The sequence below is a fragment of the Bufo gargarizans genome, chromosome 6, assembly GCF_014858855.1.
Source record: "Bufo gargarizans isolate SCDJY-AF-19 chromosome 6, ASM1485885v1, whole genome shotgun sequence".
Classification (NCBI taxonomy): Eukaryota; Metazoa; Chordata; class Amphibia; order Anura; family Bufonidae; genus Bufo; species Bufo gargarizans.
In genome coordinates this window covers 361,839,163-361,852,841 of record NC_058085.1, presented here as the reverse complement: position 1 = coordinate 361,852,841, position 13,679 = coordinate 361,839,163, and the positions used below count along the sequence as shown (strand labels likewise).

At 48.7% G+C, this 13,679-nt stretch overlaps 1 protein-coding gene across 1 annotated transcript; it reads left to right on the top strand.

The window, feature by feature from the left end:
- The first annotated feature begins 2,342 nt into the window (after nucleotides 1-2,342).
- On the top strand, nucleotides 2,343-11,254 carry ING4 (inhibitor of growth family member 4). The gene is made up of 8 exons (XM_044297667.1): nucleotides 2,343-2,475; nucleotides 4,734-4,805; nucleotides 5,158-5,324; nucleotides 5,889-6,003; nucleotides 9,325-9,433; nucleotides 10,247-10,391; nucleotides 10,545-10,606; nucleotides 10,788-11,254. Exons 1-8 carry the CDS (start codon nucleotides 2,439-2,441, stop codon nucleotides 10,825-10,827), a joined length of 747 nt encoding a protein of 248 aa, XP_044153602.1. The 5' UTR covers nucleotides 2,343-2,438; the 3' UTR covers nucleotides 10,828-11,254.
- The last annotated feature ends 2,425 nt before the right edge of the window (nucleotides 11,255-13,679 follow it).

The following is a 13,679-nucleotide window of genomic DNA, read 5'->3' as shown; positions in this document are numbered from 1 at the left end:
GCACGAGCCTGCAAATCTCTTGGGGTTTCCGGTGTCTTTAAATTGTACCTCTCCCCCGTTCCTGCACAGAGCCCTCCATTCTGACCGTCTGCAGCAGTGCTCGGGATCTAAAGAGGTTTCCTGGGAGTTTAATATTGGTGGCCTGTTCTCAGTATCGGATCGGTGGGGATCCGGCACCCCAGCAGATCAGCTGTTTGAAGAGCCTGTGGTGCTCCCGGGAACACTGCGGCCTTTTCCTCGGCTAGTGATGTCATGTCCAGCGGTCACGTGCCCTAGGCACAGTTCAGTCCCATTCAAGTGAACAGGGCTGAACTGCAATACCAAACACTGCCACTTATAGAATGGATGGCGTTGTGAGGGAGACCGCAGCGCTTACGGGAGCTCCAAGGCCTCTTCAAACAGCTGACCATCTGGGGTACCTGGGTCCAGACCCCCCCCTCCATCAGTTATTAATGACCTATCCTGAGTGTGGGGTAAATCTGCTCTTTGGTCTCTATGGCTACTTTCACACTTGCGTTTACATTTTCCGGTATTGAGTTCCGTGATAGTCAATGGGGAAGGATCCGTTTTCTCAGACACAAAAGAAACCGGGTCCGTCCTCTTTGATTTTCAATGGAGTTCATGATGGATCCGTCTTGGCTATGTTAAAGATAATGCAACCGGATCCGTTCATAACGGATGCAGATGGTTGTATTATCAGTAAGGCTACTTTCACACTTGCGGCAGAGTGATCCGGCGGGCAGTTCCGTCGTCGGAACTGGCCGCCGGATCTGCCGCTGACTGAAAGCATTTGTGAGACGGATCCGTCTCACAAATGCATTGCAAGGACGGATCCGTCTCTCCGCTTGTCATGCGGACCGACGGATCCGTCTTGTACATTTTTACCGATCTGTGCATGCGCACGACGGATCCGGTATTCTGAATGCCGGATCCGGTGCTAATACATTCCTATGCCTGATCAGCCAAAACGACTGAACTGAAGACATCCTGATGCAAACTGAACGGATTCCTCTTCATTCAGAATGCATGGGGATAAAACTGATCAGTTGTTTTCCGGTATAGAGCCCCCAGGACGGAACTCCATACCGGAAAAGAAAAACGCAAGTGTGAAAGTACCCTAATAGAAGCGTTTTGCTGCTTCCTGTCTGATCAGGCAAAAATGCAAGTGTGAAAGTAGCCATGTTGTATGACCGTTCAATACATAGACAGACCATTGTGTAATACTTCATTTCCCCTGTGGTGTCGCTGCAGTGGAACGGAATGGTTGCCGCCAGGTCTCCTTTCTAATCCCGCCTCCAATATCTCCAAATCAAACTGCTTGATAGTAAATCTGTCTTAGTTGCCCATAGCAACCAATCAGGGCTCTGCTCATCACAGAAACTGCTGTGGAGAAATGAAAGCTGCTTTCTGATTGGTTACTATTTTTTTTCTGTTGGTTTTAATAGGGATTGTACAGGCCTGTACACATCAAGAGCCATGGCGGTATCTTATAAAAATGCAAATTAAACCGGACGCCATTGACTGGTGACTTTTAATTGGGTCTTTCTCGTTACGATAGGCGGTCGAGAGTTTTCCCAATGTGATGTAAATACAGGATGTCTATTGAAAAAGTAGCCAGCCTCCAATATCTCCAAATCAAACTGCCTGATAGTAAATCTGTTTTAGTTGACCATAGCAACCAATCAGAGCTCAGCGTTTAGTTCCTATAGGGCTCTGAAAAAATGAAAGTTGAGCTCTGATTGGTTGATCGGTTGCTATGGGCAACAAACCCTGCTTTTTAAGTCTCCACATATGAAGCTTTAAACAGGTGTGCGCCAAATTTATTATGTGTTTTATATCCATGCTCCCTCCAAGACAGTCTAGAAAAAGGGCATGGCTGAAGAAAGTTGAAAAATACGCCAAAACGGCGCCTTTTTGTGACGAAATTAAGGCGTAACCTAGGCCCACCGTCTTTTTACGCGGTGCACTTAATTTATCATTCAGCGCGCTTCATCCTGAAAAATGCAATTTTGCATCATAAAATTCTGAAGGCTAGATTGGTAGAGAGGTAGTAGACAGAGAAATGAACTACAAGTCTCAGCCTATCTGGCTGTCTCTACCACCCCTTCCCATGCTGTCTCGCAGACATGATGGGAGTCTTTTCCATCCTTTCCTCTCCATCACTTAGATTTTCGTCGATGCTTTTTTTTTTTTTATCAACTGCGGAACAATAGGTGTAAAGACCACGGTCTCCGCCAAAATGGCGTATCTCGTCCTGTACTGGAGACAGAAACTAAGCGCGACGCTGAGCCTCTAGTGTCTGCAGGGCTGTAGGTACCACACAAAGGATGGGGGGGATTTTTTTTTTCTCTTGTTGCGTCCCCGACAAGATGGCGACGCAAAAATCTCCACAGGGTCCCTAAGTCTGTTCGACGGAAGTTGTCTCTTTGTCGCTCAAGATGGCGGCTGGCATGTACCTGGAGCATTATTTGGACAGTGAGTGGATGTGGGATGATGAGAGTTATAGTTCGGATGTGAGGTGTCCCGTGTTATCGTGCACCTGCGAGCTGATACTGGAAGAGGGAGGAGGCGAAAGGGAAAGAGGGATGATATCCTTCAAGCTGGCCGTGAAGGGGCAAGGGGTGAAGGGGCAGTGTACCAGGGCTGGCACAGGTGAAGGGGCAGTGTACCAGGGCTGGCACAGGTGAAGGGGCAGTGTACCAGGGCTGGCACAGGTGAAGGGGCAGTGTACCAGGGCTGGCACAGGTGAAGGGGCAGTGTACCAGGGCTGGCACAGGTGAAGGGGCAGTGTACCAGGGCTGGCACAGGTGAGAGAGAGCAGTATACCAGGGCTGGCACAGGTGAGAGAGAGAGCAGTATACCAGGGCTGGCACAGGTGAGAGAGAGAGCAGTATACCAGGGCTGGCACAGGTGAGAGAGAGAGCAGTATACCAGGGCTGGCACAGGTGAGAGAGAGAGCAGTATACCAGGGCTGGCACAGGTGAGAGAGAGCAGTATACCAGGGCTGGCACAGGTGAGAGAGAGCAGTATACCAGGGCTGGCACAGGTGAGAGAGAGCAGTATACCAGGGCTGGCACAGGTGAGAGAGAGCAGTATACCAGGGCTGGCACAGGTGAGAGAGAGCAGTATACCAGGGCTGGCACAGGTGAGAGAGAGCAGTATACCAGGGCTGGCACAGGTGAGAGAGAGAGCAGTATACCAGGGCTGGCACAGGTGAAGGGGCAGTATACCAGGGCTGGCACAGGTGAGAGAGCAGTATACCAGGGCTGGCACAGGTGAAGGGGCAGTATACCAGGGCTGGCACAGGTGGAGGGGCAGTGTACCAGGGCTGGCACAGATGAAGGTGCAGTATACCAGGTCTGGCACAGGTGAAGAGGCAGTATACTGGGGCTGGCACAGGTGGAGGGGCAGTGTACCAGGGCTGGCACAGATGAAGGTGCAGTATACCAGGGCTGGCACAGGTGAAGAGGCAGTATACCAGGGATGGCACAGGTGAGAGAGCAGTATACCAGGGCTGGCACAGGTGAAGGGGCAGTATACCAGGGCTGGCACAGGTGGAGGGGCAGTGTACCAGGGCTGGCACAGATGAAGGTGCAGTATACCAGGTCTGGCACAGGTGAAGAGGCAGTATACTGGGGCTGGCACAGGTGGAGGGGCAGTGTACCAGGGCTGGCACAGATGAAGGTGCAGTATACCAGGGCTGGCACAGGTGAAGAGGCAGTATACCAGGGATGGCACAGGTGAGAGAGCAGTATACCAGGGCTGGCACAGGTGAAGGGGCAGTATACCAGGGCTGGCACAGGTGGAGAGGCAGTGTACCAGGGATGGCACAGGTGAGGGAGCAGTATACCAGGGCTGGCACAGGTGAAGGGGCAGTGTACCAGGGCTGGCACAGATGAAGGTGCAGTATACCAGGGCTGGCACAGGTGAAGAGGCAGTATACCAGGGATGGCACAGGTGAGAGAGCAGTATACCAGGGCTGGCACAGGTGAAGGGGCAGTATACCAGGGCTGGTACAGGTGGAGAGGCAGTGTACCAGGGCTGGCACAGGTGAGGGAACAGTATACCAGGGCTGGCACAGGTGAAGGGGCAGTATACCAGGGCTGGCACAGGTGAAGGGGCAGTATACCAGGGCTGGCACAGGTGAAGGGGCAGTATACCGGGGCTGGCACAGGTGAAGGGGCAGTATACCGGGGCTGGCACAGGTGAAGGGGCAGTATACCGGGGCTGGCACAGGGGAAGGGGCAGTATCCTGGGGCTGGCACAGGGGAAGGGGCAGTATCCCAGGGCTGGCACAGGGGAAGGGGCAGTATCCTGGGGCTGGCACTTATTTTTTCGGCTGCTGTGGGAAGCAGTATACTGGCATGGGTGGGTCTATAGAAGATTAGTACCAGTAGTTGGGTACGGCCCCAGGTTTTAAGGGTGTTGTTTCTATGGCGTCCACCATGCGGTTTAATGTGCTCCCGGCTCCTGGAGGCGGTGCGATTACTGTCCGCCATTTAATAAGAATCATTCACGTTTTATTTTTTCTTGAGGGTTTTATGTGATATGAGCTGTAGTGTTTATAGGTATCATTTGTGGGGACATACGACTTTTTGATTGCTGTTTAATCTATTTGGGGAAGCGGCATGAGAAGAACATGGATTCTGGCGAGGATGTTTAGTAAATGTGGTGCGGAGCGAATCTTCTGTGATAAATGTTTATCGCTCCGGTGATTATTTTCCTTCTTCCAGGTATAGAAAACCTGCCATTTGAGCTCCAGAGGAACTTCCAGCTGATGAGAGATCTTGACCAGAGAACAGAAGGTGAGTGCAGACATGACAAAGGATGTGTATGCAGGTATGTGAGAGGTATGGCTTGTATACAGGTGAGCATGGCGTGCCTGCAGGTGGAGGGGACGTGTGGCGTGCCTGCAGGTGGAGGGGACGTGTGGCGTGCCTGCAGGTGGAGGGGACGTGTGGCGTGCCTGCAGGTGGAGGGGACGTGTGGCGTGCCTGCAGGTGGAGGGGACGTGTGGCGTGCCTGCAGGTGGAGGGGACGTGTGGCGTGCCTGCAGGTGGAGGGGACGTGTGGGGTGCCTGCAGGTGGAGGGGACGTGTGGCGTGCCTGCAGGTGGAGGGGACTTATGACATGTGTATCTGCATCTTTTTGCTCCAGATCTGAAGTGTCACATAGACCGTCTGTCCTGTCAGTATATGAGCAGCGCCCGGACTCTGAGCTCAGAGGAAAAGCTGCAGCTCCTCAGACAAGTGCAGGAGGCGTACAGTAAATGCAAGGAATATGGAGACGATAAAGTGCAGCTGGCCATGCAGACGTATGAGATGGTGAGTGAGGGCCGGGGTGCAGACATCACTGGGCTGATCCTGATGGGCACTGGGTTGTGTTCAGGATTATCGCATTGTTGTGGACCGGTTTATAAACTGATTTGTTATAATCCACAAACATTGTGGGGCCCCAGTCTTAACCCAAAGTCCATGGAAGTAAATTTACGAAGAGGCGCGCGTCTCTTAATTGTGTGCATCTTCGGCTGGCCTAAAGACGTGATGAAGTCTATAAAAGCTAGGAGCAGTTTGCAATACTTTGTCTTTACGCTTACAAGCTTTTATAACTCAACCCACTTTTGATAAGAAATGGGGAGGGTAAAAATGGCAAGTATAAGTATAGATTGTAAGCTCTTGTGAGCAGGGCCCTCACTCCTAGTGTTTTAATTGTTTATTACCCTGTTATTTTGTGGTGTCTTTTGATTTGTGCAAAGACTATACACACACACACACACACCGGCCATAGTTTTTTTTTATTTATCATAGGACTTTGTTGGTTCTCTTTGCTCAGTCGTCTGCTACTTGCCCTTTAAATGCCATATTATAAATTTTCTCTCTCTCATCCAGGTTGACAAACACATTCGGAGGTTGGACACAGACCTCGCTCGCTTTGAAGCTGATCTGAAAGAGAAGCACATTGAATCCAGTGACTATGACAGCTGCTCCAGCAAAGGCAAAAAGAGTGAGGAGATAAGTTACCTTCCTGACCCTGGAAATAGCCACCAAACCATTCTACAGTTTATACACTGATGCAGTTTACGTACAACGTGTAGTCCCATTGGAAATGCATTACATTACTGACCCTCAGTTACATCCTGTATTATACTCTAGAGCTGCACTCGCTATTCTGCTGGTGTAGTCACTGTGTACATACATTACTTATCCTGTACTGATCCAGAGTTACATCCTGTATTATACTCCAGAGCTGCACTCACTATTCTTCGGGTTGAGGCACTATGCCCTAGGGTTGGGCAATAAACCGGTATTAATGATATACCGCTGTATTAAGAAACGGCGATATCGCCATTTCTTAATTACCGCTGTATTTTAGTGACGTCATAGGGGCAGACACAAGTCACAGTGCTGAATGCCTCTAAAACGTCTGGCGCACATTACAGCCGGCACAGTGGAGAAGGAGAGAGTCCCTCCCCACTGTGATCCGGCTGCTGTTGAGCTACCAGTGAGAAGGTAATATTGAGGAGGAGGGGAGGGGCTGTGGCCGCTGCGCCACCAATGAGAATTACCCTCAGTACAAATATAGACTGCGGGTGCCAGCCGTATCACATACCCGGCACCCGGTCTCAATGACAGGAAGCGGCGATCCCGCGAACCGAGGCAATTTACCCCTCGAATGCGGCACCTGAGGGGGTTAATTAGCACGGTTCGTCGGGATCCCTGTCATTGGGGCCGAGTGCCGGCTGTGTGATTTGGCTGGCACCCGCAGTCTAGATTTGTATTATGGTGTTAATTGCATTTATTGGTGGCGCACTGCGCCCCCCCCATACCCCAGTATTATAAATTATAATCATTGGTGGCACAGTGCACCCAAACCCCCCAGTATTATAATCATTGGTGGCAGTGGGCACAGGGTCCCCTCCCCTCTTCATTGGTGGTGCAGTGGCAGCTTCTGATCGGAGCCCCAGCATGAAATCTCAGGGCTCCAATCAGTTACAATGGCAGCCAGGATGCTACTGCAGCCATCCATGGCTGCCATGGTAATCTCCCTGCTGCCGTGTACACAAAGCACAGGGCAGCAGGGACAATGTGAGATCCTATGCACCCTAATAGATCTCTATTAGGGGGAATAGGACAAGGGATGAAAAGATCCCAGGTTCTAGCCCCATAAGGGGACTAATAGTTATTAAATAAAAAAAACAACACCAAAACATTAACATTTTAAATCACCCCCTGTCCCAATTTACTTAAAAAAAAAATATTTATATAAAAAAATTCATAAAATAAAAAAAATAGGTACGAAAAAGTCCAAACTTTTAAAGTTTTGAAAAATATCTCTTATGTGGTGAATGCCGAAACAGAAAGAAAAATGGAAAAAAACACACGATTCTCTTTTTTTTTGTCTCTTACTCCCCTAAACAATAGGATAGGTCTGTTCTATTATGGGCCGCACGTTCCATAAATTGCGGAGTGCACACTTTTTTTTACATTTAATTTTTCTTTGCGTGGTATCGAGTATTGCATTACTTTTTTATGGGACCGAAATTGAATCAAAATTTTGGTATTGTGATAACCCTAGTCACGGGGGTATAAGGCTTTTAGGTCACAAAGAAATGGCATGCTGTAAACCCCCAGAGCCAGGAGACCGGCGCTGGATAACAGTCGCTGCACTCTGGGGGCTGCTGCACAGAGAGGCCGGGGCTAAGAACAGTCGCTGCGCTCTGGTGGCTGCTGCACAGAGAGGCCGGGGCTGAGAACAGTCGCTGCGCCTCTGGTGGCTGCTGCACAGAGAGGCCGGGGCTGAGAACAGTCACTGCACTCTGGTGGCTGCTGCACAGAGAGGCCAGAGCTGAGAATAGTCACTGCACTCTGGTGGCTGCTGCACAGAGAGGCCGGGGCTGAGAACAGTCACTGCACTCTGGTGGCTGCTGCACAGAGAGGCCGGGGCTGAGAACAGTCACTGCACTCTGGTGGCTGCTGCACAGAGAGGCCGGGGCTGAGAACAGTCGCTGCGCCTCTGGTGGCTGCTGCACAGAGAGGCCGGGGCTGAGAACAGTCACTGCACTCTGGTGGCTGCTGCACAGAGAGGCCGGGGCTCAGAACAGTCACTGCGCTCTGGTGGCTGCTGCACAGAGAGGCCAGGGCTGAGAACAGTCACTGCACTCTGGTGGCTGCTGCACAGAGGCCGGGGCTGAGAACAGTCGCTGCACTCTGGGGGCTGCTGCACAGAGAGGCCGGGGCTGAGAACAGTCGCTGCACTCTGGGGGCTGCTGCACAGAGAGGCCGGGGCTGAGAACAGTCGCTGCACTCTGGTGGCTGCTGCACAGAGAGGCCGGGGCTGAGAACAGTCGCTGCACTCTGGGGGCTGCTGCACAGAGAGGCCGGGGCTGAGAACAGTCGCTGCACTCTGGTGGCTGCTGCACAGAGAGGCCGGGGCTGAGAACAGTCGCTGCACTCTGGTGGCTGCTGCACAGAGAGGCCGGGGCTGAGAACAGTCGCTGCGCTCTAGGGGCTGCGGTAATATGGCTGTAGTGTGTAGGGACTAAGACCCATATGGGAAGCGCCAGTCTTTAGTAAATGACCCCCAATGTTTTATTTGACTGAAAGGCATCTTTATGATGCCAATGTGCACCTATGATGGGCACACTCTGAACAACCCACTTATAAGGGTTTTCCGCAAGGATGTCCCATTTTCTGTGGGAGCGGTGACGATGGCTGCTATCTCCAGCACTCCCATAGAGAATGAATAGAGCAGCAGGGGGCACGGCCGCTCCATCAGATATGGGGGGGACGGTGACCCCGTTCTTGGTGGGCAACTAAGAGATATTACTGCATGGGGGCATCAAGGAGACATTATAATGTATGGGGGCGACAAGGAAACACAAATACATTTTTGAGTGTTTTTTTTTTTGTAAATGGGCATTTATCGCCATATATATAGTTATCGCAATAAATTTCTTAATATCGTTATCTTGGGAATATTTTTGATATCGCCCAACCCTACTATGCCCATACATTACACCATCACCTTCAGCCCTGTATTTGGGCAGATGGTTGACTCTCCATCTCTACGTACATGTCAGCCTTCAACTATAGATCCATACATGTCACCTATAGATCCTTACATGTCACCTATAGATCCTTACTTCACCCCTGCTTGGCAGCCTGGAAGGAGATCTTCAGCTCTTGCTTCCTCTTTGGGACAGCTGAAGCTCTCACTTTCGTAGCAGATTGTCACCCCCTGTTTTTTCTTACCTCTAGATCTGGCCCCTCACCCCTTTTGTTCCTGCCCCAACATTGGGATAACACTGTGATTATCCTTCTGCAGAAGGCAGAGGTCAGAAGGAGAAGAAAGCCCCTAAGGTCCGATCAAAGGTGAAGAACTCTGACGACGAGACAACAAAGAGCGGGCAGAAGAAGATCAAATTGGTTCAGACGTAAGTGGTGTGTAATTTGGGGCGTAAGGTGGGGGTGCGCCTACAACAAGTGCTATTCTGAATCCACCTCGTTGAGGTTATTTTACCTGTGTGGGGGGTTTGCCCTGATAATTGTCTTTTTCTCACAGGTAGTTTAGCTGATGACCTTATGTTTATACACAGCAGCCAATCAGATCAAGCAGAGCTGCAGTGTAAATAATGAGGGAGGGATGAGACAGCAGCCTAATACTCCTTTGAGTCACGGACTCGCTTTCAGACTACCACACACTCTAGCAGACAGTGCAGCTTAGCTGGAGTCACTGAGCATATTGATGTATATGATATTTAGAGAGGTTTTCTGGGAGTATTGGGATACTTGATGATTTGTCCTCAGGATAGGTCAACAATATCTGATCCATGGGGATCTGACTTCTGCCTCCCCCGTCGGTCAGCTGTTTGAAGGGGCCATGGCGCTCTAGTCTCCTCCTAGGTCAGTGACGTCACGTTCATTGGTCACATGGCCTACATGCAGCTCAGTCTCATTGATGTAAATCAGCCTGAACTGCAATACCAAGCACTACCACTAGACAGTGTATGGCGCTGTGCTTGGTATGAAGCCAGGAGAGTGCCACAACCTCTTCAAACAGCTGATTGGGGGGGGGGGGGGCGTCGGACCCCCACTGATCAAACACTGATCAGTATTGTACTCCCAGAAAACCTCTTTAGCCCCATCTGTATTTCCAGGTACAAAAGAGAAGGAAATATATATATATATATATATATATGCAGAATGCAATCTTGTATGCTGTCATCCTGATTTCTTTTCCTCCTCAGGACAGAATACGTCACTCCTGCTAGTAATTTCGGGAAAGTGCACCCTTCTGACGTTTTGGATATGCCTGTGGACCCCAATGAGCCCACGTACTGCCTGTGCCACCAGGTGTCATACGGCGAGATGATTGGATGTGACAATCCTGATGTAAGTGGCTAATGTGCCAGTATATAACGACCTGCATCGCTTTCACCCTATGAATTCAGTAAGGGGGGCAGAAGAGGAGACCCATCTGAGGTCGGCCAGTTGCCCGAGTGTTAGTTATGGTACCAGTGATGTGCTTCTGCTTTGTTTCTTCAGTGCTCCATCGAATGGTTTCATTTTGCTTGTGTCGGACTTGCTACAAAGCCTCGTGGAAAATGGTGAGTGCTCCGTCCCCGTGTGCTGTTGGATGTTCCTATTCTCCATCATGGAGTCCACTGTGCGCTCCTCTCAGCCCCTTCTCATTGTCTTCATCACTTTTCCCGATGCCTCCATTGTGTCCAGGACCACTGCGTTCAGTCCGTCATCTTGCCTCATTTCTTATTTGCCTTTTTGCTGCAGGTACTGCCCCCGCTGCTCTCAGGAGAGGAAGAAGAAATGAGGTGCTCCGCAAAGGCTCCCTATGGGAAGAGGGCAGCGAGTATAAGGGCCTGGGTGCTACCTGCTTCATTTTCTGTATCCTAGGACAGTTACAGATCACGTCAGTATTAGAAGTTACCTCCAGGTGCTATTGTATTGCTGTGCATGAGGAGGGAACACTCTTATTGTTACATCATGAGACCAGCTGAGCGTCACGAGAGACCCCTCTAAATGCAGCCTCGGCCTTGTCATTCATGCTGGGTCCTGTCCTTCCTCCCTCTGCTTCATCCCTTCCATTTTAATAACTGCTCCAAAATGTAATGCATCTCGTTCCATCTCTCTAGAGGACACTTGGTGCTCTCTCCCCTCCTCTGAATATATGAACTACCTCCAGATAATGTTCTGTATCTGCCCCATTTATTTACATTTTTATTTTCTACATTCTGTTAATTGATCTAAAAAACAAAAACAAACACTAATTAGCAAAACACTACAGAGCATGACCGGTGCCAAACGTTACCCCCTATGCATGGACATCTGCCTCATAAGCCTACATTTAAGTCTTCAGCCCTTAAAGGGAATGTGTCACCAGAAACCACCCATTAAAATATATATTTTGTTTTGTTTTTTGCTGAATTTCATTTTTTTTTTCCTCGTAATTTTTCCATGTCACTATATAAAAAAATGTATATAATCTGTTAATTTTCACACTGGCTACTAGGCCTAAAATATGTTAAAGAGGTTATGCCATGACTAATGTAAAAAATAAAAAAATCAGACATCATATACAGTGCTGCCCATAATTATTCATACCCCTGGCAAATTTTGACTTAAAGTTACTTTTATTCAACCAGCAAGTAATTTTTTGACGGGAAATGACATAGGTGTCTCCCAAAAGATAAGACGATGTACAAGAGGCATTATTGTGGGGGAAAAAAGATTTCTCAGCTTTTATTTACATTTGAGCAAAAAGTGTCCAGTCCAAAATTATTCATACCCTTCTCAATAATCAATAGAAAAGCCTTTATTGGCTATTACAGCAATCAGACGCTTCCTATAATTGCAGACCAGCTTTTTGTCTCCTCAGGTATTTTTTCCCATTCATCTTTAGCAATGAGCTCCAAATCTTTCCGGTTGGAGGGTCTTCTTGCCATCACCCTGATCTTTAGCTCCCTCCACAGATTCTCCATTGGATTCCAGTCTGGACTCTGGCTGGGCCTCTCCAAAACGTTATGGTTGTTGTCTGCTAACCATTTCTTCACCACTTTTGCTGTGTGTTTTGGGTCATTGTGATGCTGAAATGCCCACTGGTGCCCAAGGCCAAGTTTCTCTGCAGACCGCCTGATGTTGTTGCTGAGAATCCTCATGTATTGCTCTTTTTTCATGGTGCCCTTTACTGTGATTAGGTTCCCTGGTCCATTGGCTGAAAAACCCCCCCAAAGCATTAGGTTCCCACCACCATGTTTGACAGTGGGGATGGTGTTCTTTGGGTTGAAGGCTTCTCCTTTTTTACGCCAAATGAAGGAAACATCATTGTGACCAAACAATTCAATTTTTGTTTCATCTGACCATAACACAGAAGACCAGAAGTCTTCTTCTTTGTCCAGATGAGCTTTTGCAAAGGCCAAGCGAGCTTTTGTGTGCCTGGTCTGCATCCGTGGAACCCAGCAGTGTGCAGTGTCCGTTGGATTGTCCGCCTTGAGACATTGCCACCAGCAGAGCCCAGATTCACCAGGATGGCCTTGGTGGTGATCCTTGGATTCTTCTTCACCTCTCTAACTATCCTCCTGGCAGCACAGGTGTCACTTTTGGCTTCCGACCACGTCCTCTGAGATTTTCCACAGTGCGGAACATCTTGTATTTTTTGCTCAAATGTAAATAAAGGCTGAGAAATGGTTTTCTTTCCCACAATAATGCCTCTTGTACATCGTCCTATTATCTTATGGGAGACACCTATGTCATTTCCCGTCAAATAAATAATTGTTGGTTGAATAAAAGTAACTTTAAGTCAAAATTTGTCAGGGGTATGAATAATTATGGGCAGCGCTGTAGTAGATGACAATGTCTTTCTAACAAAGCTAGAACCAGTCCTGTACCTCACATGGATCCTGAGATCTCCGCATTCATTGCTCTGCTAGATTTATATCAAGCTGACAGCTCAGGAGGCGTGTCCTTTCTGCTGCAGCTCAGGAGGCGTGTCCTTTCTGCTGCAGCTCAGGAGGCGTGTCCAAGGGGGTGTGTCCATATCACAGCTCAGGAGGATGAAAATGAGCATGTGCGACCATCTCAGTGAGCAGGACAAAGAAACAAAAAAAACAAACAGCAGGTGGCGCTATACAAATAGATTTTATTGAATGACTCAGTGACTATACAAAATTTTAAATTACATGCATTTTCAAAAGTATTCAGGTGCTGGTTTGAAAACTGTAGAATAGTTTTTTGTGGGACAACCCCTTTTAGGGCTTTCTGTTTTTTGAGAGCAACAACATGGGCCATAGACACAATGGACGGGCACTGACCCTATTGACTTCTATGGGGTAGTTTTCTGGGCATGCTCTGTGCAGAGGTCAGGAGGGGGCAGATAAGCTGTGATATCACCTATTGTGAATGGTGGATCCTGTCTTATTTATATAGAGGTGTTACTTGGAATACTGCCTGTGGTGATACTCATAATGGCTACTGAAAAGTTACCTGTACAGAACAGGAAATCAAGACCTGTTTATTAGACCTAGTGGCCGGTGTGAATTTTTTATTTTTTTATATATAGATAGTGACATGGAAAAATTAAATAAAAACCTCACAAAAAATTTGAATACATTTTTTTTTTTTACGTAAAAATGTGATTTAAACAGTTGGTCAATTTCTGGTGACACA